Here is a 24,718-nt window from a genome sequence, read left to right on the forward strand (position 1 = left end):
TTTCTGGATTTGAAAATTATAACAATAAACACTCAGTTGTCAGTTTATTAGGGAGCTCAAACTAATGCAGACTAACAACAGTCCTGCAATAAAGGCAACTTTTCATAGTTTCATCTTCATTGTAAAAAAGAGGAAATATGGTTTGTGGTGCTGTTTTCATGTACTGCATTATACAGTAAGGTGTTCCTATTTGCTTTTCTTTTTTTAGCTTAACCTCATTTACAGAAATGAGGGAACAACTGATATAAATTAGGTGTACCTAATAAAGTGAGAACTGAGTGTACATCCTCTGCTCTTCTTGCTTAAAAACACTCTTAAGAAATTGAGATGTAAACAGAAGCAAATGTCCAGATTGACCTCTTGGTCGTCTAACATGTGTGTCCCCCTGTCTCTCACCCCCCCTCTCCATGCCTACTCACAGATCTCCGAAACCAGCCTTTCCTGCGAGCGGACGCGTTGATCCGGAGCGGTTGGAAGAGACCCTAAACCACTTATTCGTCACTTATAGTCCCCTCCCTATTGTAACCCTTCCCTTTGTCCCAGTGGCGCATCTCAACCCTGAGGCTGCAGATCACAAAGACTGAAAAGCGAGGACAGGACAAAGCCCTTGTTTTAGCCCGGTAATTTATTTATTTATGGATGCCCTTTTACAACCACTTTAAATGAGCAGGCATGATTACAGAAGCACAACGCGCTACTACTCCTTCGTCACCGCGAGCAGAAGGCTTTCCCTGCTCTGTCGGCACTGACCTTTGGAAGGATGACCAGAGCACAGGTGAGGCCATCTGAGGACTGGAGGAGGAATTGTGCTTTCACTAACAAGTGCCTGCTAGCATGTGGATCTTAATGTGGACATTCCTAAAACCCATTAATATCCGAAGGTTACGCAGTCATAGCAGGATTTAAACTGGGAGGCAGCCAAGATAAATTGCCGACTCTTCTGCTGCTGCTGGGACGCCTGCCTTTAAGACACCTGCAAAAGCCTCCTGCAAATAACAGAGGAGGTGCGATGTTATAACAGACATTCGTGGACTGTTTCGCAGCGTTACGCCAAGTCTTCGAGACGCCTTCAATCAGACTTAATATTGTTTATTTTGATTGTATCTGGGAGCAAAGACCATCACTGTACTGGTTCTTCTTGTCAAGCTAGACAAACCAAATTAATCCAAAGTTTGATGTTCCGCTTAAGAAGTGCCTTTTTGTGTTATTTCTCGTCAGTCAGCCATAATTTGTTTATTTTACATCTTTCATTTGGTAAAGATTGTATTTTTTACCGCCTTGTAATATAACATTAGCCTTATAATCCTGACAACAATATGCAAGTTGAAGGCACAAAAAAAGCTTAACGGTATGTTAGTTCCTTTTTACCTCTAGTACATCAGAACAGCTGACACGAGAGTCCCCAGAGTTTTGTGCCTTGACCAAGTGGTGGTTAAAAACAGAATATTACGTGCCTTGATAACACTTCCTGTCACACCGTGACAAACCCCATGGAAGCCAAACAGAAGATGGCAAGCGAGGACAATGGAAAGATTTCGGCACTGAACGACAGAATGGACAAAAGGATAGACAAAAGCATAGCAAAGGCAGTCTGACTGTATTTTAGGGAAAGGAGAGGAGAGGAATTGGGGGTCAACAGGTGAATTATGTAACCCTATCAAGTTACCGCGAGCACTGAGAACGAGATTTGCCCGGGCATAGAGACCTGGGAGACAGGGAAATAGATGGTTATCAAAAGGTAAGAGAGAAAGAAAGACCAGAACGGTGAGGACCAGATGACAAATGGAGTTTGAATTTTTTAAAGATGAAAAAGCGTCCCGAACTAGTACTCACCCACGCATTCTCTGCTTGTACCACAAGATGGCACCAACCACCAGCAATGCCAGCAACAGCAGCAGCAGCACTGGGACGATGATTGACGCAGTACCTATGAGTGAACAAATAATGATAAGCAAATAGGACCAAAGTGCATGTTCTATGAACAAACTTTGATTTGGTCAGGGAGTGGCTGACTTACTACCACTAGAAGTATGAGACTCTATAGGAGCTGTGATATCACATCTGTATCCCCTCCATCCAACAGCACACCTGGTTATAGAGGTACACAGTGGATATGTGGGTAAGTGTGCTAAGCGGACATTAAAACAATAAAATATTATATATATGCCTGTTAATGTCTACTGGGATCTTACGTGCACTGTGGCAGCAGTGTGCGATTGTCTACTGAACACTGTCCATGTGCGCAGTAGTTTGAACAGGTATAGCAGCTGGGTTGGATCTGACCATTTGGACAGCTTCAAACATACAGGAAAAAAATATTAAAGAAGATCCTAATGCAGCAGAATAACAATAATAACTAGAAAGCGAAAATTTCTGAAGAAATTTTAAGTGTGCCTATGCCGCCGCTAATCAGTATAGTTTGCCATTCAAACAGCTACAGAGAGCAAAACTCAGCAGAGCAGCCATTCTCCACCATGAACTATGGTAAAACCAAACACCGCTCGCGCCTCACAGATGACAGCTTACAGTTTTGTGTAAAGATGAGGTGACTTCGTACAGCCCCAATTTGTAGACGCTGTGCGCAGAGGTTCATAAGCAGACCCAACAATGTTTGCATGAACACACTTTGAAGCATTACGTTATGGACCACTTTTCACACATAGTTGCTGTACCTACACAGCCGGCTGTAGCTTTTCATCTCATAGCCCGACACATACACAAAAAAAAAAAAAAAAAAGCAGACAGAGCACAGACTTTACACCTGAGAGGCGTGATTGCAGATGCCGCTGAGGTGGGTCCACCTCCCCTGCAGCGGCACTGCAGACCACGCCCTGCCACACACATCAAACACGTAAAATAAATATTTATGCACTTTTCATTCACTTTTTGTTTTTTGTTATTTTTACACAGTGTTCTGAATGATTAACAATGGTCTACAGCCAATCTTGTGTATTATTATACAAACTTTGGTTGTAAGATTCAGATAACTATTTAATAAAAGCTAAATATTTTATATGAGAGTAAGAAAGAAAAGTATATCTTTGTCTCATACTCTCATCAGACAATACATGAACCTCTCAATAAACAAAATATATGCTCAGCTTAAATGACAAACCGCTATTTTACACAGTGGAACACTTATTTTTAAACAAAACCAATGCAGTTCGCCACTGACAGTGCTTACCTTTGCACATCACAGTAAACACTGAACCAAGATTGCGCCCACGCGAACGAGAAATCTGAACTACGGTGTCCTGCAGAGGACAAATGGTCAAAATTGCTAAAATTTACAACATATATGCAGCTCAACAGCGACACCTTGTGACTTATTCCAGTCACTACCTTACATATACATAACGTCTTACCTGACATTCAGTTCACCGGACACTCATACTGAATCACCAGCCCATATAAATGAAAAATAAGTCCAGCAGCCAACCAAGAGTCATCACGAAAGACTAGGGGTGACACGACAGCGTGAGCGGGCCTGGGTGTCAGCCAGCCCAGCCTGGGTGTCAGCCAGCCCGACCTTGGTATCAGTCAGCCCGGCCTAGGTGTCAGCCAAGCCGCCCTAGCCAGCTAGCTGCCATGCGGCGCTAGCAGTAACATCGTGAGAGATATGGGACTTCTTGATAAAATATGGGACTTCTTGATAAAACGAGCAGATATTTGAAGTTTACACCCCTACATTCTCGCCTGAAAATAGGGGAGGCTGTCATAAAGTTCAAAATCAGTAACTTAGCGCGCACAGCTGTATAGAAACTCCGTCGTGCTAGCTAGCACGCAGTACAGTTATTGTAACTGTCAGCACAACGAAAATAAACTACACCTAAACTCGGTTTATATCTGACCGAAATAGAGTGGAGTTAATAACGTCTTACCTGAAATTCAGTTCACCAGCCGCCTGCTTCTCCTGCATTGGGTTTCCCTTATCCACGATTGAGCTCCGGGTTAGCCACCATCGGTCGATCGGTGTTTCTTTCCCCGCATACGAGGGGAAGAGACATATACCGGTGGCTAACGCGGAGCTAGCTAGCCACCGGTATATGAACAACTCAGTTATTTTTTTCCACATCGACCAGCATCATCGGCCGATATAAACGAAAAATAAGTCCAGCTAAGACAAAGACTGTTTGCGGAGCGATCGGGGGTGAAAGGAGTTAGAGACGCCTCACTGAAAGCCAAGCCTGGGTGCTTTTGAGCGAAGCGGCGCTAGCTAGCCGGCTAGCAGCAACATCGTGAGAAATCTGTTGCTAATATGGGATGTTTTGACAAAACGAGCAGATATTTGACGTTTACACGCCTACATTCTCACCTGAAAACCGGTGGATCGGCGGCCGCCTCACATGTTTCTTTCCCCACATATGAGGGGAAAGAGACACATACCGGTGGCTAGCTAGCTCCGCGTTAGCCACCACCAAACAACTCAGTTAGTTTTTCCTCATCGACCAGCATCATCGGCCCATATAAACGAAAAATAAGTCCAGTGTGAAACAGTCGCTTGGCGAGCGATCGGGTGGTTTAGCGAGTCTCAGGCTCTTAAGTTTAAGACAAGCCCGGCTGCTTTTTAAGCGACGCGGCGCTAGCTACCGAGCTAGCGTCAGTACACAGGAACTACTTGCGGTAGTTATACAAAATAAAAGCGTCCACAGGGACACAGCGGCCGCCTAGCATTACTGCGGACATACCACTAGAGTGAGCCAGCACACCACAAATGAAGTTTTCTTGTTCTCCATTCATTTCAATGGGAAAAAACTTGCATTAAAATATTCATATTTAAAAAACTATAGAAGTAATAAACACCAAAAGTCATAGCAACTCATTCATCCGAGCAATAGTAATAAGTGTGACTTCGCATAGGCACACTTAATAATGATTCCCACGATTTCAGAATGATATATTCCATGCTGTGCACTGTTAGGAAGCACAAAATCCACAGATTGCTGGGTGACCTTGGGTGAAGAATATTCTGGCAGTTCAAAATAAAAGCCAGCAAATATTTACAAATCCAAGTCTAATCGATGTAGCACAGTAACCACGTCCCACACGATACTCACCTGCAGGAAACCTCCCCTGAGGCTGACGTCAAACATTTGCCCGTTCCGCAGAACTGACATTTGTCCAGCTCACACTGGTGCCCGACGTACTTGGTGGGGCACAGACAAAGTTTGGTGCCGTTGGAGGTCTGTAAGCAGGTTCCACCATTCTCGCAGAAGCCTTAAGACAGCAAAGAAAGAGAAGAGTGGCAACGGACCGGTAACCCATAACAACGCATGTAAACGCATGGCAACGGACAGTTAACCCATAACAACGCATGTAAACGCATGGCAACGGACAGTTAACCCATAACAACACATGTAAACGCATGGCAACGGACAGTTAACGCATGGCAACGGACAGTTAACCCATGGCAACGGTCAGGTAACCCATGGCAACAGACCGGTTACCATGGCAACGGACCGGTTACCATGGCAGCGGACCGGTTACCATGGCAACGGACCGGTTACCATGGCAACGGACCGGTTACCCATGGCAACGGACAGTTAACCCATAACAACGCATGTAAACGCATGGCAACGGACAGTTAACCCATAACAACGCATGTAAACGCATGGCAACGGACAGTTAACGCACGGCAACGGACAGTTAACCCATGGCAACGGTCATATAACCCATGGCAACGGACAGTTAACCCATAACAACGCATGTAAACGCATGGCAACGGACAGTTAACCCATAACAACGCATGTAAATGCATGGCAACGGACAGTTAACGCATGGCAACGGACAGTTAACCCATGGCAACGGTCATATAACCCATGGCAACGGACAGTTAACCCATAACAACGCATGTAAACGCATGGCAACGGACAGTTAACGCATGGCAACGGACCGTTAACCCATGGCAACGGTCAGGTAACCCATGGCAACGGACCGGTTACCATGGCAACGGACCGGTTACCATGGCAACGGACCGGTTGCCATGGCAACGGACCGGTTACCATGGCAACGGACCGGTAACCCATGGCAACGGACCGGTTACCATGGCAACGGACCGGTTACCATGGCAACGGACAGTTAACCCATAACAACGCATGTAAACGCATGGCAACGGACAGTTAACCCATAACAACGCATGTAAACGCATGGCAACGGACAGTTAACCCATAACAACGCATGTAAACGCATGGCAACGGACAGTTAACGCATGGCAACGGACAGTTAACCCATGGCAACGGTCATATAACCCATGGCAACGGACAGTTAACCCATAACAACGCATGTTAACGCATGGCAACGGACATTTAACCCATAACAACATATGTAAACGCATGGCAACGGACAGTTAACGCATGGCAACGGACAGTTAACCCATGGCAACGGTCATATAACCCATGGCAACGGACAGTTAACCCATAACAACGCATGTAAACGCATGGCAACGGACAGTTAACCCATAACAACGCATGTAAACGCATGGCAAATGACAGTTAACGCATGGCAACGGACAGTTAACCCATGGCAACGGTCAGGTAACCCATGGCAACGGACCGGTTGCCATGGCAACGGACCGGTTACCATGGCAACGGACCGGTAACCCATGGCAACGGACCGGTTACCATGGCAACGGACTGGTAACCCATGGCAACGGACAGTTAACCCATAACAACGCATGTAAACGCATGGCAACGGACAGTTAACCCATAACAACGCATGTAAACGCATGGCAACGGACAGTTAACCCATAACAACGCATGTAAACGCATGGCAACGGACAGTTAACGCATGGCAACGGACAGTTAACCCATGGCAACGGTCATATAACCCATGGCAACGGACAGTTAACCCATAACAACGCATGGCAACGGACATTTAACCCATAACAACGCATGTAAACGCATGGCAACGGACAGTCAACCAATAACAACACATGTAAACGCATGGCAACGGACAGTTAACGCATGGCAACGGACAGTTAACCCATGGCAACGGTCAGGTAACCCATGGCAACGGACCGGTTACCATGGCAACGGACCGGTAACCCATGGCAACGGACCGGTTACCATGGCAACGGACAGTTAACCCATAACAACGCATGTAAACGCATGGCAACGGACAGTTAACGCATGGCAACGGACAGTTAACCCATGGCAACGGTCATATAACCCATGGCAACGGACAGTTAACCCATAACAACGCATGTTAACGCATGGCAACGGACATTTAACCCATAACAACGCATGTAAACGCATGGCAACGGACAGTCAACCAATAACAACACATGTAAACGCATGGCAACGGACAGTTAACGCATGGCAACGGTCATATAACCCATGGCAACGGACAGTTAACCCATAACAACGCATGTAAATGCATGGCAACGGACAGTCAACCAATAACAACACATGTAAACGCATGGCAACGGACAGTTAACGCATGGCAACGGACAGTTAACCCATGGCAACGGTCAGGTAACCCATGGCAACGGACCGGTTACCATGGCAACGGACCGGTTGCCATGGCAACGGACCGGTAACCCATGGCAACGGACCGGTTACCATGGCAACGGACCGGTAACCCATGGCAACGGACAGTTAACCCATAACAACGCATGTAAACGCATGGCAACGGACAGTTAACCCATGGCAACGGTCAGGTAACCCATGGCAACGGACCGGTTACCATGGCAACGGACCGGTTACCATGGCAACGGACCGGTTGCCATGGCAACGGACCGGTAACCCATGGCAACGGACAGTTAACCCATAACAACGCATGTAAACGCATGGCAACGGACAGATAACCCATGGCAACGGACAGTTAACCCATAACAACGCATGTAAACGCATGGCAACGGACAGTTAACGCATGGCAACGGACAGTTAACCCATGGCAACGGTCATATAACCCATGGCAACGGACAGTTAACCCATAACAACGCATGTTAACGCATGGCAACGGACATTTAACCCATAACAACGCATGTAAACGCATGGCAACGGACAGTTAACGCATGGCAACGGACAGTTAACCCATGGCAACGGTCAGGTAACCCATGGCAACGGTCAGGTAACCCATGGCAACGGACCGGTAACCCATGGCAACGGACCGGTTTCCATGGCAACGGACCGGTAACCCATGGCAACGGACAGTTAACCCATAACAACACATGTAAACGCATGGCAACGGACAGTTAACCCATAACAACGCATGTAAACGCATGGCAACGGACAGTTAACGCACGGCAACGGACAGTTAACCCATGGCAACGGTCATATAACCCATGGCAACGGACAGTTAACCCATAACAACGCATGTAAACGCATGGCAACGGACAGTTAACCCATAACAACGCATGTTAACGCATGGCAACGGACAGTTAACCCATGGCAACGGTCAGGTAACCCATGGCAACGGACCGGTTACCATGGCAACGGACCGGTTACCATGGCAACGGACCGGTTACCCATGGCAACGGACAGTTAACCCATAACAACGCATGTAAACGCATGGCAACAGACAGTTAACCCATAACAACGCATGTAAACGCATGGCAAAGGACAGGTAACGCATGGCAACGGACAGTTAACGCATGGCAACGGACAGTTAACGCATGGCAACGGTCATATAACCCATGGCAACGGACAGTTAACCCATAACAACGCATGTAAATGCATGGCAACGGACAGTTAACCCATAACAACACATGTAAACGCATGGCAACGGACAGTTAACCCATGGCAACGGACTGGTTACCATGGCAACGGACCGGTAACCCATGGCAACGGACCGGTTACCATGGCAACGGACCGGTAACCCATGGCAACGGACAGTTAACCCATAACAACGCATGTAAACGCATGGCAACGGACAGTTAACCCATAACAACGCATGTAAACGCATGGCAACGGACAGTTAACCCATAACAACGCATGTAAACGCATGGCAACGGACAGATAACCCATGGCAACGGACAGTTAACCCATAACAACGCATGTAAACGCATGGCAACGGACAGTTAACGCATGGCAACGGTCATATAACCCATGGCAACGAACAGTTAACCCATAACAACGCATGTAAACGCATGGCAACGGACAGTTAACCCATAACAACGCATGTAAACGCATGGCAACGGACCGGTTACCATGGCAACGGACCGGTAACCCATGGCATCCTCACCCCTTCCTGTTACGTGTTGCATGTTGTCCATTGTTTATTTACCTCTCACCAGTCGGCAGCGTCCGCCATGTTTGTCTGTGCTAAATGTCATCTGCGGTGTGCTCAACAGCTATTTGGTCAACAGGCTCTAGAAGAAAACAGAATCAAACTTACGTGAACACAGTCTGTATCCACACTTTTGTTTCCTCTGTGACAGCCATCCTGTTTGGTAATCTGCAAACTCAAGAGCTTGTTGACCACTGTATCGTAACCAGAGTGGTTACTTTGTAACGTCCTCATTGTTTAGTGTTACTGATTTGCCAAAATCACCGTCTCAAAGCCTTGAATTTCTCCGTTTTGAAGCACAACTTCTAGCAGTTGAAATACAAGGCTATGGGAATGTGGCATTCCTGCCACATTTGCTAATTTTGTAGCTCTTATGGACAATTTCAGCTTTAACCCAAAGTTTTAACTGCACAAGTGTTTCCAGATTTTCTGGATTTGAAAATTATAACAATAAACACTCAGTTGTCAGTTTATTAGGGAGCTCAAACTAATGCAGACTAACAACAGTCCTGCAATAAAGGCAACTTTTCATAGTTTCATCTTCATTGTAAAAAAGAGGAAATATGGTTTGTGGTGCTGTTTTCATGTACTGCATTATACAGTAAGGTGTTCCTATTTGCTTTTCTTTTTTTAGCTTAACCTCATTTACAGAAATGAGGGAACAACTGATATAAATTAGGTGTACCTAATAAAGTGAGAACTGAGTGTACATCCTCTGCTCTTCTTGCTTAAAAACACTCTTAAGAAATTGAGATGTAAACAGAAGCAAATGTCCAGATTGACCTCTTGGTCGTCTAACATGTGTGTCCCCCTGTCTCTCACCCCCCCTCTCCATGCCTACTCACAGATCTCCGAAACCAGCCTTTCCTGCGAGCGGACGCGTTGATCCGGAGCGGTTGGAAGAGACCCTAAACCACTTATTCGTCACTTATAGTCCCCTCCCTATTGTAACCCTTCCCTTTGTCCCAGTGGCGCATCTCAACCCTGAGGCTGCAGATCACAAAGACTGAAAAGCGAGGACAGGACAAAGCCCTTGTTTTAGCCCGGTAATTTATTTATTTATGGATGCCCTTTTACAACCACTTTAAATGAGCAGGCATGATTACAGAAGCACAACGCGCTACTACTCCTTCGTCACCGCGAGCAGAAGGCTTTCCCTGCTCTGTCGGCACTGACCTTTGGGAGGATGACCAGAGCACAGGTGAGGCCATCTGAGGACTGGAGGAGGAATTGTGCTTTCACTAACAAGTGCCTGCTAGCATGTGGATCTTAATGTGGACATTCCTAAAACCCATTAATATCCGAAGGTTACGCAGTCATAGCAGGATTTAAACTGGGAGGCAGCCAAGATAAATTGCCGACTCTTCTGCTGCTGCTGGGACGCCTGCCTTTAAGACACCTGCAAAAGCCTCCTGCAAATAACAGAGGAGGTGCGATGTTATAACAGACATTCGTGGACTGTTTCGCAGCGTTACGCCAAGTCTTCGAGACGCCTTCAATCAGACTTAATATTGTTTATTTTGATTGTATCTGGGAGCAAAGACCATCACTGTACTGGTTCTTCTTGTCAAGCTAGACAAACCAAATTAATCCAAAGTTTGATGTTCCGCTTAAGAAGTGCCTTTTTGTGTTATTTCTCGTCAGTCAGCCATAATTTGTTTATTTTACATCTTTCACTTGGTAAAGATTGTATTTTTTACCGCCTTGTAATATAACATTAGCCTTATAATCCTGACAACAATATGCAAGTTGAAGGCACAAAAAAAGCTTAAAGGTATGTTAGTTCCTTTTTACCTCTAGTACATCAGAACAGCTGACACGAGAGTCCCCAGAGTTTTGTGCCTTGACCAAGTGGTGGTTAAAAACAGAATATTACGTGCCTTGATAACACTTCCTGTCACACCGTGCGTGACAGTTAGGAGGTGACAGACGCATGAAGGAGACTCCAGGTGGACTACTGTTTCAAAGGCACACTTGCTGTTTGGTTAGCCTGCTCTAAATGTATTATTAACAGATGAAGGATTAAGTGCATTTAAAGCTTCTTTTTCTTATCCGTTTTAATACAGATTATTCCTCCTAACAGCTTTAGAGACTTGCATGACATTGGCACAAAGGGAGCAATACATCTTAACACTACTTAAATTTGGCTCAAGATTGTATAAAACACTATTCTTGTGTGTACTGAAATCAAAAGAAACATACTTTTTTTTTTAAGAAAAAGCTATTCTTGGGATTGTCTGTTGACTGAAAGACAACACTTCCTGTTTAATAAATATGATGATTTATGTAACAAGACCAAAGACTTTCATTACAATTCAGAAGCCTTTCCAGATTAAGCAACATCCAAACAAGTGCTTTCTACATGTTTGTGTTTTATTTCTTCATTCTTTAATGATAAGTGAGGCTATTTCCTAATGTACTGAAGTATGAAGTAGACTGCTTCTCCTCTCCATCTTTCCAAATGACAGACACGGCCATCGTACATTTCTACTATAAAAATCCATTTAATTCCTTATATCAAAAAGAAATCGAATTATAACAAAACAATCAGAACCACAAACGTGGGTTTTTGCCAGTTAAAGAAATTCTCCAAATGAAATATGATTGTTCCAACTTACATGGCGATTTAACAGAGCAGGATGTTAAAAGCAAATAAGCAAGAAAAAAAAACAGAATTTAAAGAAAAAATGTGATGAATACTGTTAACATTTGAGGACTAAAGCCAGAGTTTCCTCTTGGTTAAGTGTGTCTGTGTGTGTGTGAGCACCATGCAGTGATATGGTAGGTATGGCTGACAAGCTGAGGTGATTAAAAGCAATACGGTGAGCAGTGAGACATAGAGCCACACTTCCCAGACTAAAAATCCGGATGGTTAGCAGCAAAGCAAAGGAATGGAGAAAGGAATGCTTATCAGGAAGCCGATCAGTCTCCTTCCTGAGAATGCACTTAACAATGAGCATTAACCTAAATTACATGTCCATGTAATTACATACAGTGAAGGAAAGAAAAAAAAAATCCAACCTCCCACAGAAGTACGTACCATCAGACGGTCTCCCTGGCCTTTCCTGAAAGTATGTTTACAATCAAAAGACGAGGAACAAAAGTTGAAAGCAACCGTTCTCGGCTAATTACTGGTCGCAGGTTCTTTTTTTTTTTAGAGGATGACCGGAAATTCACAGAAGCTTGTCTCTACTCCAGAAGAGTTTCAGAACAAAGCCCCAGCTCCTGTCCAGGGTGTCCTGCAGTAGGCTAATCCAAGGCCACGGATATCATCCCAGGCTTTTTCATCCTGGAATGTGGACTTAATTACAATCATCTTCATCCAGCGCACACTAACACACTGCCATGATTCATTCATCGGTGACACAAAGTATGTCAATTATACAATGACTTAAAAAAACAAAAGAAAAACATTAAAAAGTACAGACTGCTATTTGTTACTGATGTTTGTATTCCTGGGTATATTTTCAAGACACTTTGTTAATAGGTTCATATATATGGAAATATATATATTTATAATATATATATATATGTAACTTTAGTCTGTGCAAGGAGGTAAAAGACAATCACTTGAATGTAGCTCTTTGCAACAACAGATCAGATGCCGAGTCTCTTGTGCATACACGTGCAGTTAAACATCACCTCGCCTTTCCCTCTAAGACCTCCAGTAGCAAACATACATATACACAAAATGTGAACCAGCATCCAGGAAGCATTCGTGGTGAGCACTGACGCATCTCCTCTCTTTCATGAACAACGAAGACTTGGCAACATTTTCTAGGATGGAACAAAAATGGTTTTTTTCTCTTTTCCCCTACACAATTTATACAAAAATAAAAAAATTAAAATTGTTCCACTGCCATTTGTATCTTTTACATTTGCACAGAGGTAGTGGCTGAATGCGTGAGAAAGCTGTGTGTGTGTGTGTGTGTGTGTGTGTGTGTGTGTGTGTGTGTGTGTGTGAGAGAGAGAGAGAGAAGTTGTGAGGAAGTGAGCAAAATGAAAAAGAACTGGATAAAATGTCTATAAAATGGTTTCTTTTCCGTCACCAGAGGATTTGTTTTCCTTTTTGTCAAAGAACAAAATATAATACTGCAATCACTTAAAAAAAGTAGTTCTTCATTTTATACATTTTATACAGTGTTCTCGTTTTTATGTTTTTTTGTTGCTTTTCTTTTCAGTTGGTAAAGGCATAAAATGAGAGAGCTCGCTGGCTCTAGGTTGGGCGAGGCAGGGCAATGTTGGCAGAGTTCAGTCCATGCCGAGGTCTATGCCAGGGGGTCGCTCATGTCCTCGTCAACCTGGGAGAGGAGCTCCTTCTTTTCATCAGTGCTCGCCAGAGAATTGCGGCTGTTGTGGGCACCCATGTACAGGGTGGCATACACTGGGTTCGTGAAGTTGGTGGGCTGCGGAGTGAAGAAAATTTCTCAGTGACTCAGGCAAAAGAAATGAAAAGATTTGGTATATTGTGAAAGAAGCAGTATTTTTCTTATTCAAATAGGCTCAGCTCGCATAAATAACAAGATGTTTCCCAGCTCAGTGCTGAAACCCTGGCAGACATTTGTGGTTTGTTATGTTTTCTGTGTTTGGTTATTTGTTTCTGAAAGTCTGGGCACTAATCATCTGCCCCCAACAAACCAGTAGGTGTATTTCCAGTGAAGAACTTGCAACTTCTTTTTAAGCACTCAGGACTTTATGGACAATTCCTCATTTGATGTTTTATGATTGTGGTGAAAAGTGTTTGAATATAGTGACCATGAGGGCTCCAGCATAAAAGCTTTATTCAGCTGCTCCCCTTATTCACAGTGGATTTCCGTTCCTGACACCCCCAAGGGATTTTTGTCTCCAGCTGGGATTAAACTGGAGATTTTTTCACTTCTTAGGTGAATGTAAAAGAAATGGTATTTATATAGTGCCTTGTGCTTTTATCTGCTGAATGCATTCACATACACAGAGGTAACTCAGGGTTCAGTATCTTGCCCAAGCATTGATCTGTATACAAACCACTCGAGCCACAACGTGTAAACCATGAGACTATGGAGCCACTCATCAGAACTAAAGTATATGATTCACATAATTCTAACAATATTCATTCCAAAATTCATTACAGATGCCAGAAGTAAATACCATAACGACACCCACTGGTTTCCTAAGTCTTGCTTTAAAGCTTTTGCATTTGGACTGTGGTGATCTCGATGGCAAAAAACTGGATATAAATGTAGAAAAGTGATTACAGATCAGTCAAGACAGAAAACTGTTTTTCACTAGACGTCCAAAGGACAGGAATATATTGAGAAACCCAGCTACTTTCATCCAGTGTTCTTTAGATCACAAAGAAGGGTCTATTTACTGTCTATAATGACTCCACAACCAAAACCAATTCATTAAAAAAAAAAAAAAACTCACAAAAGGACTCATAAATGTGGAAATATCTGCATGGTTAGCCACTACCAGGCATTTTCAGATATTTTGTAATGAAACTGCTTTTTTAAGCTTTGTTACCTTGTCTGGGTCTAAAGCAAAGTCGGAGTCCAGAAGTTCCCCAGCATCATCATCAGGATCTCCTTCATAGATCTTATAGGCAGGGTTTCCAATCTCAACATTCATGGCCCCGTTGGTCATTCGGTGGTGCTGGAAGCCCTTGGCACTGCAGAGAAACAGATCAACAATTATCTTAGAAGCAGATTCAGACCCTTGTTTAAAAGAATTGATGTGCTAACCTCAGAAGAAAGCTAGAGTGACTAAAAGGTGTCTTATCATAAACCCATATCATAAATTCACTCAGCACTGGCTATGTACAATTGACAAGAACAAGACAACATATATCAAAGGTTTTCAAATGAGCTTTTGTGTCAAAAGGCCATTTGATCAAACCTATCGAATATACTGCAGCATGTCCATTGCGGAGAATGCTGGATTAGATTGCAAATATTCGGCTGTTTGCAAGCATATAAACAGTTTTCAGAGATGCACAGTTATACATTTTACTCTGCAAGCACATTGCCTGAGCCTAATATTTACAAATGTAAACAGGGAAAGGCATGGAGGACAATGGGAGGACGTCAAAAGTTCAACTACTCGTGCATCACCAGAGCTATTCCAGAGTGAGTAGGCCCCCTGTGTTGTTGGGTGGGAAACCCCATGGAAGCCAAACAGAAGATGGCAAGCGAGGACAATGGAAAGATTTCGGCACTGAACGACAGAATGGACAAAAGGATAGACAAAAGCATAGCAAAGGCAGTCTGACTGTATTTTAGGGAAAGGAGAGGAGAGGAATTGGGGGTCAACAGGTGAATTATGTAACCCTATCAAGTTACCGCGAGCACTGAGAACGAGATTTGCCCGGGCATAGAGACCTGGGAGACAGGGAAATAGATGGTTATCAAAAGGTAAGAGAGAAAGAAAGACCAGAACGGTGAGGACCAGATGACAAATGGAGTTTGAATTTTTTAAAGATGAAAAAGCGTCCCGAACTAGTACTCACCCACGCATTCTCTGCTTGTACCACAAGATGGCACCAACCACCAGCAATGCCAGCAACAGCAGCAGCAGCACTGGGACGATGATTGACGCAGTACCTATGAGTGAACAAATAATGATAAGCAAATAGGACCAAAGTGCATGTTCTATGAACAAACTTTGATTTGGTCAGGGAGTGGCTGACTTACTACCACTAGAAGTATGAGACTCTATAGGAGCTGTGATATCACATCTGTATCCCCTCCATCCAACAGCACACCTGGTTATAGAGGTACACAGTGGATATGTGGGTAAGTGTGCTAAGCGGACATTAAAACAATAAAATATTATATATATGCCTGTTAATGTCTACTGGGATCTTACGTGCACTGTGGCAGCAGTGTGCGATTGTCTACTGAACACTGTCCATGTGCGCAGTAGTTTGAACAGGTATAGCAGCTGGGTTGGATCTGACCATTTGGACAGCTTCAAACATACAGGAAAAAAATATTAAAGAAGATCCTAATGCAGCAGAATAACAATAATAATAATGATTCCCACGATTTCAGAATGATATATTCCATGCTGTGCACTGTTAGGAAGCACAAAATCCACAGATTGCTGGGTGACCTTGGGTGAAGAATATTCTGGCAGTTCAAAATAAAAGCCAGCAAATATTTACAAATCCAAGTCTAATCGATGTAGCACAGTAACCACGTCCCACACGATACTCACCTGCAGGAAACCTCCCCTGAGGCTGACGTCAAACATTTGCCCGTTCCGCAGAACTGACATTTGTCCAGCTCACACTGGTGCCCGACGTACTTGGTGGGGCACAGACAAAGTTTGGTGCCGTTGGAGGTCTGTAAGCAGGTTCCACCATTCTCGCAGAAGCCTTCACATTTACCTTAAGACAGCAAAGAAAGAGAAGAGGGTCACATACTGTTGATGCAAAATACCCTGCTTAGCAATCTATTAAAGAAACAGAAACATCCTCAGGTGCTTTTACTTACTGTACTGACACTGGTCTCCCAGGTACTCTGGCAGGCAACTGCAGGTTGGCTGGTTGCCTCTACTGACCAAGCACGTGCCTCCATTCAGGCAGTTGTCCTGACAAGTGTGGCGATTGCAGTTTGGCCCTGTGAAGCCTTTAGGACATCTGCAAGTTGGCAACCCTAGAATACACAATTAAAATATATAAAGATATAAATGTTGAATAAAACTGAAATTTTAAGTATTACATTTCATTTAACATTTGACAAAAACACAACCAAAACTGCTGACTCAGTTCCTTCTCAGGTTTCTTAAACTAGAAATTCCACTGGTTTGCACACATGACAGAACCAGTGAAGTGCCAGTGAGACAAAGGTTTGGAAATATGTGGAATTCATGCCTTCTGCTGCAGCCTGTAATTGCTATCACTAATGAGTACTGAAGACAGACATCAAAAGAGTGGATTTCTTTTAATGATTTAAACAATTCTTGGAATAGGGGCGGGAAAAAAAGCTTCTTTCCTGTGATCAAAAGCCTTGGCACGTCAAATTCAACCTGATTAGCACAGTAACGTTTGCTAATCAGCAGTAAACTCAGGGTACAGCTCAGGCTGATGATCGTCAGCCAAAGCACTGGATCAACTGAAATTTTTTTTTTTTTAGCCTGAAGAAGGATAATGTCAAAGGATTGTGTTATTAAGGTCTAGAAGAAACTTTATGGCAAGCAATTCAATAGTTTGGCCAAATTCACTGTGGCACAAGAAGAAGAAAAAACAGCTCTTCCAAAGGAGAGTTTCTCCTCTGGGTATGAGAAATGTAAATGTTGATGTTATTTCATGCAAAACCTGTTGAGATACTTTGTCCTGAATAACACAAATCAGACAGACCAACATTACCATCTCCGGAGTCATCATTGGCTTAGACTGTGGCGTCTTTACCACACAGTATAAAAATGCCTTGAGGCGACCATTGTTGTGCTTTGGTGCCGTATGATAAACCTTGAATTGAATCTCTCACCGGCATGAGAAGCAGTGCAGGTGCCTCCGTTCTTACAGTAGTCCCTGCATTGGTTGATTTCACATCTCTCGCCTATGTAGCTGGGCTGGCAGCGACACTTTGCCACCTGACGGTCGTTGAAGAAGCAGCTCCCACCGTTCTGACACTGGATATCGCACGGAACTGAGGGCGGGGCTGTCAAAGGACACGGCACTTTGAATTTAGTGTGTACATGTTAACCTTGCTAGAAGGGAAGCCACTTGTTTATGTAGTGTACATACAGAACGGTGACTGGGTGGGGTTTGGTCTCTCCGCACATGTGCCGTTGTCTGCAACGTAGTTGTTAGGGCAGGTGCACACCGGCCCACTGGGGCTGAGGAGACACAGCCACTCACACTTCTTTCTGTCACACGGGTTAGTCACTGGTGCAGAGAGAAACATGACCAGTGAGAAAATCCATAAAGCGTGCATCAAAACAAGGTGTGTGGTGTCCATTTTAAATTAAGACTGAAGCAGACTATGTGTGAAGAAAAATCCTTGGACAAATCAACCAGCAATATGTTTGATACTCACTCTCTGGCTGCTTGTAACGGTGATACAGGACTATGTCTGTAGCATGGTTGATGCCTGTGGTGAGATTCTCCATAGGGCCTTTACCAAACTTGTTGACCCGGAAGACAAAGTTGTTAATATATGTGACCCCATAAATGTAGTCCTCAAAGATATCTATGCTGAATGGATGGAGCAAATCTAGAGGGGAAAAAAGTGCAAAATACATATGGGCGGGCAAGTGTTAATGTCACATTAGCAAACTTGCATGTAGTCTGGAAAGTTGCAGAATAAACTCAACTGTTTTTGATGCCAGAGACAGCAACGATAGGGTCAGAGCCATCCAGACGAACACTGCCGATGACTGATAGTTTAGCATCTGCCCAGTAAAGACGCTCATTGAAGTAGTCCACAGCTAAGCCTGCAGAGGCACAATTAGAGAGCCTTAATGAGAATGTTACACTGTGTGGATGAATAATTATGCGTATCTGGATTCAAATAAATTCAGACTCGGAGCAGTACTTACCTGTCGGCCACTGGATGTTCTCCTGGACGAGTGTTTGTCTTAGAGTGCCGTCCATGGCGGCCGTCTCAATTTTAGGGTGGTTGCCCCAGTCTGCCCAGTACATGGTACTAATAAAAAATCCAGAGTCAGAACACATATGTGCAAAATATAAGACAACAGAAAAAGAAATCCTTAAAAGAATGATCCATTTACCCTCTCTGTGGATTCACTACAATGGCATAAGGCTCGTCTATCATGCCGTAGATGAGGGTCTTGGAATGCTGGCCTGACAACTGAGCCACTTCAATTACATCTCGGCCTGAGTCAGTCCAGTACAGGTTACCAGCCACCCAGTCCACAGCAATACCACGGGGCATCTTCAGGTCTTTGATCTGGATAAAAGCACAAAGTTGAGGTGTTTGAATGATGGCGTGTATATTGGTGCTCTAGAGATTTTGCATTATTTGACCAGCATTACCTGCAGGTTGTTGATGCTAGAAGATGACGATGAGGATGATCCTGGAAGCTCGTAGGAGGAGATGCGCCCCGTGTGCCAGTTGGTCCAGAAGATGCGGTTGGTCTTGACGTGCAGGTCCATCGCATCAATGCGCACACTGGCATCACCCTGGAAGGTCTGCTCATAGCGCCAGTTGGGCATGCCGGGGTCAAGGCTTCGGATTTCATTGTCGTCAGCGATGTATAGAATCTGCCGACTGCTGTTCATGTCTGGAAGGAAAGAGAGAAACCGTTGCAGTGACGCTCACCTTGAAGTGAACAATTATTACAAGACTTGATAAAATACTTAATAAAATAAGCAGCGCATTTACTGTCAGCCTTGCAGGTGTCATTTATCCTGGTGAAGTACTTGTGGCAGCTGCATTTGTAGGAGCCTTTGGTGTTATTGCAGATGTGGGAACAGACTCCAAACTGAAGACACTCGTTCTTATCTTAAAAATATGAGAAAAGAAAAAGAAAGTCACATGAAATGTAAAAATATTGCCCAGCCCTTACCCTCTACATTGAGGGTTAAGAGCTGTCATGATGCACTTTCTGCGTGTACCTCCACAGGTGTGGTGTCCTATCTTTTGGAAGCCTGGTTTGCAGGAGCAGAAGGAGTCTGTGCCATTGGTGACACAGTGGGCCTCATCTCCATCACCACACTGAGTTGTGTTACTCCGACAGTCGTTTAGCTTTGTGTCTATAGGACAAAAAACACAAGTGAAAGATAAGCCTGTGGATTTAAAGGGTAAAACTTTCAGACCTTAGGTCCATGGTCAGTTATGCAGAAGTGAGTGAAGATCTACCCGTTTTGCAGTTGATCTCATCAGAGCCATAGTCTTCGCAATCATTAAAGAAGTTACAGCGCAGACTGGAGCTGATGCATCTGCCATTGGAGCACAAGAACTCGTCTTTCTCACACGTGGGAACAGATGGAGGAGCCTCTGTTGACAAAAACGCAGACATAAGTCAGCATCTCCTCAGTCAAAGATGAGGAAGTAGGAGATTTTATAACCAGAACAACTTCCTAACTTACGGCAGTTCAGTTCATCGCTGTTGTCTCCACAATTATTAACGCCGTCACACCTCCTTGACACTTGCAGACACACACGGTCATTTTGGCAGCGGAACGCTCTTGTCGGCGGACACTGGAACTTCCCTAAGAGTTGGACAGAAAGAGAAGGGAAGAGGAAAGAAAAATAGGTGAGAAGAAAAAAATGCAATAGGAATTCAACATGATTTTGATGAGCAAGACGGCAAAACTCACTGCATTCTTCGGGTTTCTCATCAGAGTTGTCCCCACAGTCATCCTCTCCATCACACTTCCAGGCGAGGGGCTTGCACAGAGTGTTGTTACACTGGAACTCATCCAGAGGGCAGTGACGGCCAGCTGCAGGAAGAAACTGATTTTTACTACCGGTATGTGCTCGTGTAAAACCTGATACAAGCTCATTTGTTGCGAGTCAGCTTTAAGGCATCTGGGATCTACTTTTCTCTTAAAAATGACACACCCACAGAAATATGCTTACCAGCACTGCCACAGTTTTCCTCATCGCTGCCGTCCATGCAGTCAGGATCAGCATCACACCGCCAGCGGATCGGAATACAGTGTCCATTCTTACACGAGAACTGGTCCTGGTCACACTTCAGATCACAGCCATGCTAAAGAAACATCATAGTCCATCATAAACACAGACATAACAGGAAGTGCAAAAAGGATTTTTTTCTTTTCCAAACAATTTCAACAGATCCAACCTCATCAGATCCGTCCGCACAGTCATGGTCTCCATCGCACTTCCACCTCCCAGCAATGCAACGGCCGTTGGTGCAGGCAAACTCGCTTTCTGAACACTGTCGAGGCACTACAGAAGAACACAAGGCTTGTGTCACTGACAACATGAGCACAGTTGCGGTGAGCTATGGCCGTTTTACCCTTCAGCACAAGACAAAGAGTGTAACAATTACATGAGGATGACTATAGACACTAATGTGAGAGAGTGAAAGGAGCTGTTTTATTACAATTTATTGTCAATATAACTGGTTTTATAACTGTTGGCTTTCTGTGGTTATATTTGCTGCGATAGCCAATTAGCACTGACGATGAAATCTGTACAGAGCTCAGCTTGCAGACTCTCACAGGTCAGAGGGACAGTGAATGAAGACACTATTTAATAACAGATACAGAGAGGTGCTCAAAATGGGAGTGGTTCTCTTATGGAGATGAAGTAACTTACCTCTGGCTCATGCCAACAGGACAGTATGAAATGAAACAAATAATCAGATGAGAAATGGGCAATGAATTAGCACCAAACAAACGCTGTAGCAGTTAAGAGTTAAAAAGGTGCAAAGTGACTGTTACCAGTGAAAAAGACACGGGCATGAGTGTAAATGACAGTGGACAAGGTAAAATGACATATGGAGGGACTGTTTCCAAGCTCAAAGTGATACTTACTGCAGTTGTCTTCATCAGAGTTGTCCCCGCAGTCATTGTCATAGTCACACTGCCAGCGGCCCGGCACACAGCGGTTGTTCTTACATCTGAACTGGTATGGCTCACACGTCCTCTCAGCTGTCCAAGACACAAAATTATTATTGCCAATGAAATCAAAAAAAGAGAAAAAAATAGAGAGAGAATTTTTACTTAAAAAAGAAAACACAATATTTACCACACTCCTCTTTCGGTTCATCTGATGCATCGCCGCAGTCATCCTCGCCGTCACACTTCCAGCGAGCGGGAATGCAGCGGCCAGAGTCTTTGCATCGGAACTCGTCCACACCACAGGTCATCTGGGCTGCAAAGGGAAACATATGGGGGGCAGTTACACTCAGAGGTGGGACCAAGTCATTGTTTTGCAAGTCTCAAGTAAGTCTCAAGTCTTTATCCTCAAGTCTCAAGTCAAGTCTCAAGTAATGTCAGGCAAGTCAGAGTCGAGTCTCAAGTCACTGGTGTAAAAGTCCGAGTCAAGTCACAAGTCTGAAACTTTGAATTTCAAGTCCTTTCGAGTCTTTAAAAAAAAAAAAGAAAAAATAATGTTGCAGTTATATGCTAAATGTAAATATTAGACCATGTAATTTTAAAATCTGTGTTTTTCTCAACACATGACAAAATAGTGAACTTAGAAAATATACACAAATTGTGAAACTGCACCTCTTTAAAATGCAGCTCAATTAAACTTAGCTCCAAGAATAATTTTCACCGACAGTTCTGAGATAAGCTGCATGTTATTCTTGGATGCGGTTGTAGGACCAGCTTTAAAATCGCATGACAAAAATATCATACACATTAAAAAAAACTGTATCACCAACATAGCCTGGACAACATTTGCTAGTTAGATGAAGTCAGCTATCTCATCTTAGCATATTTATATGCATATTTATAATCATACGGTTCTTGGAGTGAGTGCATACACTCATGAAGTTTAGTAACTTCAGGTCACTGCAACAAGCCCAGGTACAGTTTACCGAGGGATGGGTGCAGGACCTTGAAATGCACCGTGTAGAACGAAAGACCATCGTACGTATCATAAGTTTACCAGTCTCACAAATCGTCGTCATAAATACACATTCGTTAACCGTTTATTAATAGGACCTTTGAGCTCAACGGTAATTAATTAGTAGTGGAAATAATTTCTGGTAGCATCACAGAAATGTAGCAGTGACAATAATACTGTATGCTGTAATCGTACTGGGCAATTAGTGATACAAAAAACCTGTTTTATCCTGTGAATAAAAGTATATGTTTTTGTCAATGTACCATAATAACAGAAGCGAAACGCAATATTGTGTCAGGACAATTCACTATTTATGCACAATAAATAAAGGAGCATAGCGCGACAATTTCTGTTCAGCGCCAGACTTGCTTGTAACCTATATCACTAATTATGTTATGAAAATGACGTATTAACTACTAAAAAACACTGACCTTCGTGTAAATGCTTGGAGCAGACTAACCTGTGAGCTGGAGTGTTCTGGGACGTTATATTTGATCTTTGAATGGCTGCAATCCAGGCCATCCGTCGCGTCTTTGTTACTTTGGAAACATGGCTCGAACAATTTCTCTTCAACGACGTAATCCGATAACAACCGATCTCTTTACCCGTCAGCTTCTCGTGGCTGTCATGCGACCAGCTATTGCAGTTAATAATACAACAGCTTCTTGACATTTTTGTGTTTCTTTTTATCGCTGTATAACTGATTTCAATTGAAAGCCTGCGTGTGCTAGTACCGCTTGCCACGAGTTCCCAGAATCCTTTGCGGTTCTACCCGTGAATGACGTCACATTTTCAATCTCTATATAATATGCATGTTAAATTTTATATTTGGGGTAAAATATCAAGTCTTTTCAAGTAAACCGGTTCAAGTCCAATTCAAGTCCCAAGTCATTGGTGTAAAAGTCCAAGTCAAGTCACAAGTCTTAGAACATTTTTTCAAGTCAAGTCTAAAGTCATAAAATTAATGACTCGAGTCTGACTCGAGTCCAAGTCATGTGACTCGAGTCCACACCTCTGGTTACACTTAAAGCTAATTAGGATGACTCAGAATAAACAACATGCAGAGTAAAGTGCGAGTCCTACTGCAATTGGCGGGCTCATCTGATCCGTCCACACAATCGTTGTCACGGTCGCACACCCAGACACGAGGTATGCAGCGTTTGGTGATGGCACACTGGAACTGAGTGGGCGCACATGTGACTTCAGCTGTGGGGTGGAGATGGGGGGGAATAACAGGTTTGCAGTAAGTGTGGAGTAAAAGAGAGAGAAGAAGGGGGGAAAAAAACCCTGAAAACGTAGGTATACTCACGGCAGTCCTTCTCATCCTCGCCTTCTCCACAGTTGACCTGGCCGTTACAGCGGAAGATGCCTGGAATGCAGCGGCTGGGGTGGGAACATTTGAACTGGCTGGGCAGGCAAACATGAATGTCTGCGGTGAGATAAGAAAGAGATTAAAAATGAATGAGCAAATAACATTAAAGTAATTTTTTCCAGTTTATTTGCTGTTAAATTCTGAAGGTTGGTTCCTCATGTAGCTTTCTTTATTTTTCACTGACTTCACATGTGCCTCGTGTGTATAAAGTGTGAGTCTTTGTCAAATCATCACATGATCTCAACTCCCTCATGTTCCAGACTTTCTCTTGTTCTCTCCTTTTGTCAATGTTGATTTTAGACTCCTGCTGCTCCACGTTATCTATTTATCAAAATTTCTTGTTTTTCCTGTCAGTCCCTGTTCTGTCTTATACTGGGTCCTCTTGTGAAAATTTCAAATAAAACAGTGACAATTGTTGTACATAAATGAACATATATTACAAAAAAACAGGCACATACCACAGTTGGCCTCGTCTGAATTATCCTGGCAGTCGTTGTCTCCATCACAGATGTATGCAGGGTTGGTGCAGATGCCTGTGCCACACTGAAACTGCCCTGGTCTGCAATTGAATTCGGCTGTCGTGGAAGAAGTAGAAGTCACGCGGTGTTTCAAGATCATACCGACAAAC

The 24,718-nt window shown here is 43.8% G+C and overlaps 2 protein-coding genes and 1 long non-coding RNA gene across 8 annotated transcripts in view; 1 reads left to right on the top strand and 2 right to left on the bottom strand.

Moving 5' to 3' along the window:
• Positions 1-1,514: 1,514 nt before the first annotated feature.
• Positions 1,515-5,186, bottom strand: LOC145422720 (low-density lipoprotein receptor-related protein 1-like). Of its 5 annotated transcripts, none has more exons than XM_080294415.1 (5): positions 3,882-4,205; positions 2,193-2,294; positions 2,018-2,088; positions 1,834-1,927; positions 1,515-1,705 (listed from the first exon to the last, which is right to left on the bottom strand). In XM_080294415.1, the coding sequence occupies exons 1-5, from the start codon at positions 4,073-4,075 to the stop codon at positions 1,663-1,665; spliced, it is 504 nt and encodes a 167-aa protein (XP_080150541.1). In that variant the 5' UTR covers positions 4,076-4,205; the 3' UTR covers positions 1,515-1,662. The 5 variants fall into 5 exon arrangements, 2 of the variants coding, with proteins under 2 accessions (XP_080150541.1, XP_080150542.1); XM_080294416.1 differs by lacking the exon at positions 3,882-4,205 and adding an exon at positions 3,185-3,521; XR_013904006.1 differs by lacking the exon at positions 1,515-1,705 and adding an exon at positions 3,185-3,254 and having other exon boundaries at positions 1,787-1,927; positions 3,882-4,001.
• Positions 1,998-11,523, top strand: LOC145422721 (uncharacterized). Its single transcript, XR_013904009.1, has 2 exons — positions 1,998-2,119; positions 10,076-11,523. It is a non-coding gene; the product is annotated as an uncharacterized LOC145422721 (long non-coding RNA).
• A 1,138-nt stretch (positions 11,524-12,661) lies between these two features.
• LOC113013000 (low-density lipoprotein receptor-related protein 1-like) overlaps positions 12,662-24,718 on the bottom strand; it is an 80,217-nt gene continuing 68,160 nt past the window's right edge. The window contains exons 64-90 of one of the 2 annotated variants that reach the window (XM_080294409.1): positions 24,549-24,665; positions 24,028-24,147; positions 23,802-23,924; positions 21,894-22,019; positions 21,680-21,796; positions 20,983-21,089; positions 20,757-20,889; positions 20,495-20,617; positions 20,264-20,386; positions 20,034-20,171; positions 19,790-19,927; positions 19,557-19,676; positions 19,208-19,455; positions 18,943-19,121; positions 18,751-18,857; positions 18,526-18,645; positions 18,249-18,425; positions 17,957-18,097; positions 17,697-17,870; positions 16,701-16,862; positions 16,423-16,594; positions 16,072-16,173; positions 15,897-15,967; positions 15,713-15,806; positions 15,546-15,584; positions 14,731-14,875; positions 12,662-13,634 (exon numbers count right to left, since the gene is read on the bottom strand). In XM_080294409.1, the coding sequence (XP_080150535.1) occupies positions 13,497-13,634; positions 14,731-14,875; positions 15,546-15,584; positions 15,713-15,806; positions 15,897-15,967; positions 16,072-16,173; positions 16,423-16,594; positions 16,701-16,862; positions 17,697-17,870; positions 17,957-18,097; positions 18,249-18,425; positions 18,526-18,645; positions 18,751-18,857; positions 18,943-19,121; positions 19,208-19,455; positions 19,557-19,676; positions 19,790-19,927; positions 20,034-20,171; positions 20,264-20,386; positions 20,495-20,617; positions 20,757-20,889; positions 20,983-21,089; positions 21,680-21,796; positions 21,894-22,019; positions 23,802-23,924; positions 24,028-24,147; positions 24,549-24,665 (3,554 nt within the window). In that variant the 3' untranslated portion in view covers positions 12,662-13,496. The remainder of the gene's footprint in view (positions 13,635-14,730; positions 14,876-15,545; positions 15,585-15,712; positions 15,807-15,896; positions 15,968-16,071; positions 16,174-16,422; positions 16,595-16,700; positions 16,863-17,696; positions 17,871-17,956; positions 18,098-18,248; positions 18,426-18,525; positions 18,646-18,750; positions 18,858-18,942; positions 19,122-19,207; positions 19,456-19,556; positions 19,677-19,789; positions 19,928-20,033; positions 20,172-20,263; positions 20,387-20,494; positions 20,618-20,756; positions 20,890-20,982; positions 21,090-21,679; positions 21,797-21,893; positions 22,020-23,801; positions 23,925-24,027; positions 24,148-24,548; positions 24,666-24,718) is intronic. The other variant, XM_080294410.1, reaches the window with a different exon arrangement.

The sequence above is a fragment of the Astatotilapia calliptera genome, chromosome 20 (assembly GCF_964374335.1).
Source record: "Astatotilapia calliptera chromosome 20, fAstCal68.1, whole genome shotgun sequence".
NCBI lineage: Eukaryota > Metazoa > Chordata > Actinopteri > Cichliformes > Cichlidae > Astatotilapia > Astatotilapia calliptera.

Coding starts and splice junctions, on each gene's coding strand:
- LOC145422720 (XM_080294415.1), bottom strand. CDS start 4,075: ATGTGGAAAAAAATAACTGAGTTGTTCATATACCGGTGGCTAGCTAGC. Junction 2,089..2,192: donor ACACTGCTGCCACAGTGCAC/GTAAGATCCCAG, acceptor CTCTATAACCAG/GTGTGCTGTTGGATGGAGGG. Junction 1,706..1,833: donor TACAAGCAGAGAATGCGTGG/GTGAGTACTAGT, acceptor CCTGTCTCCCAG/GTCTCTATGCCCGGGCAAAT.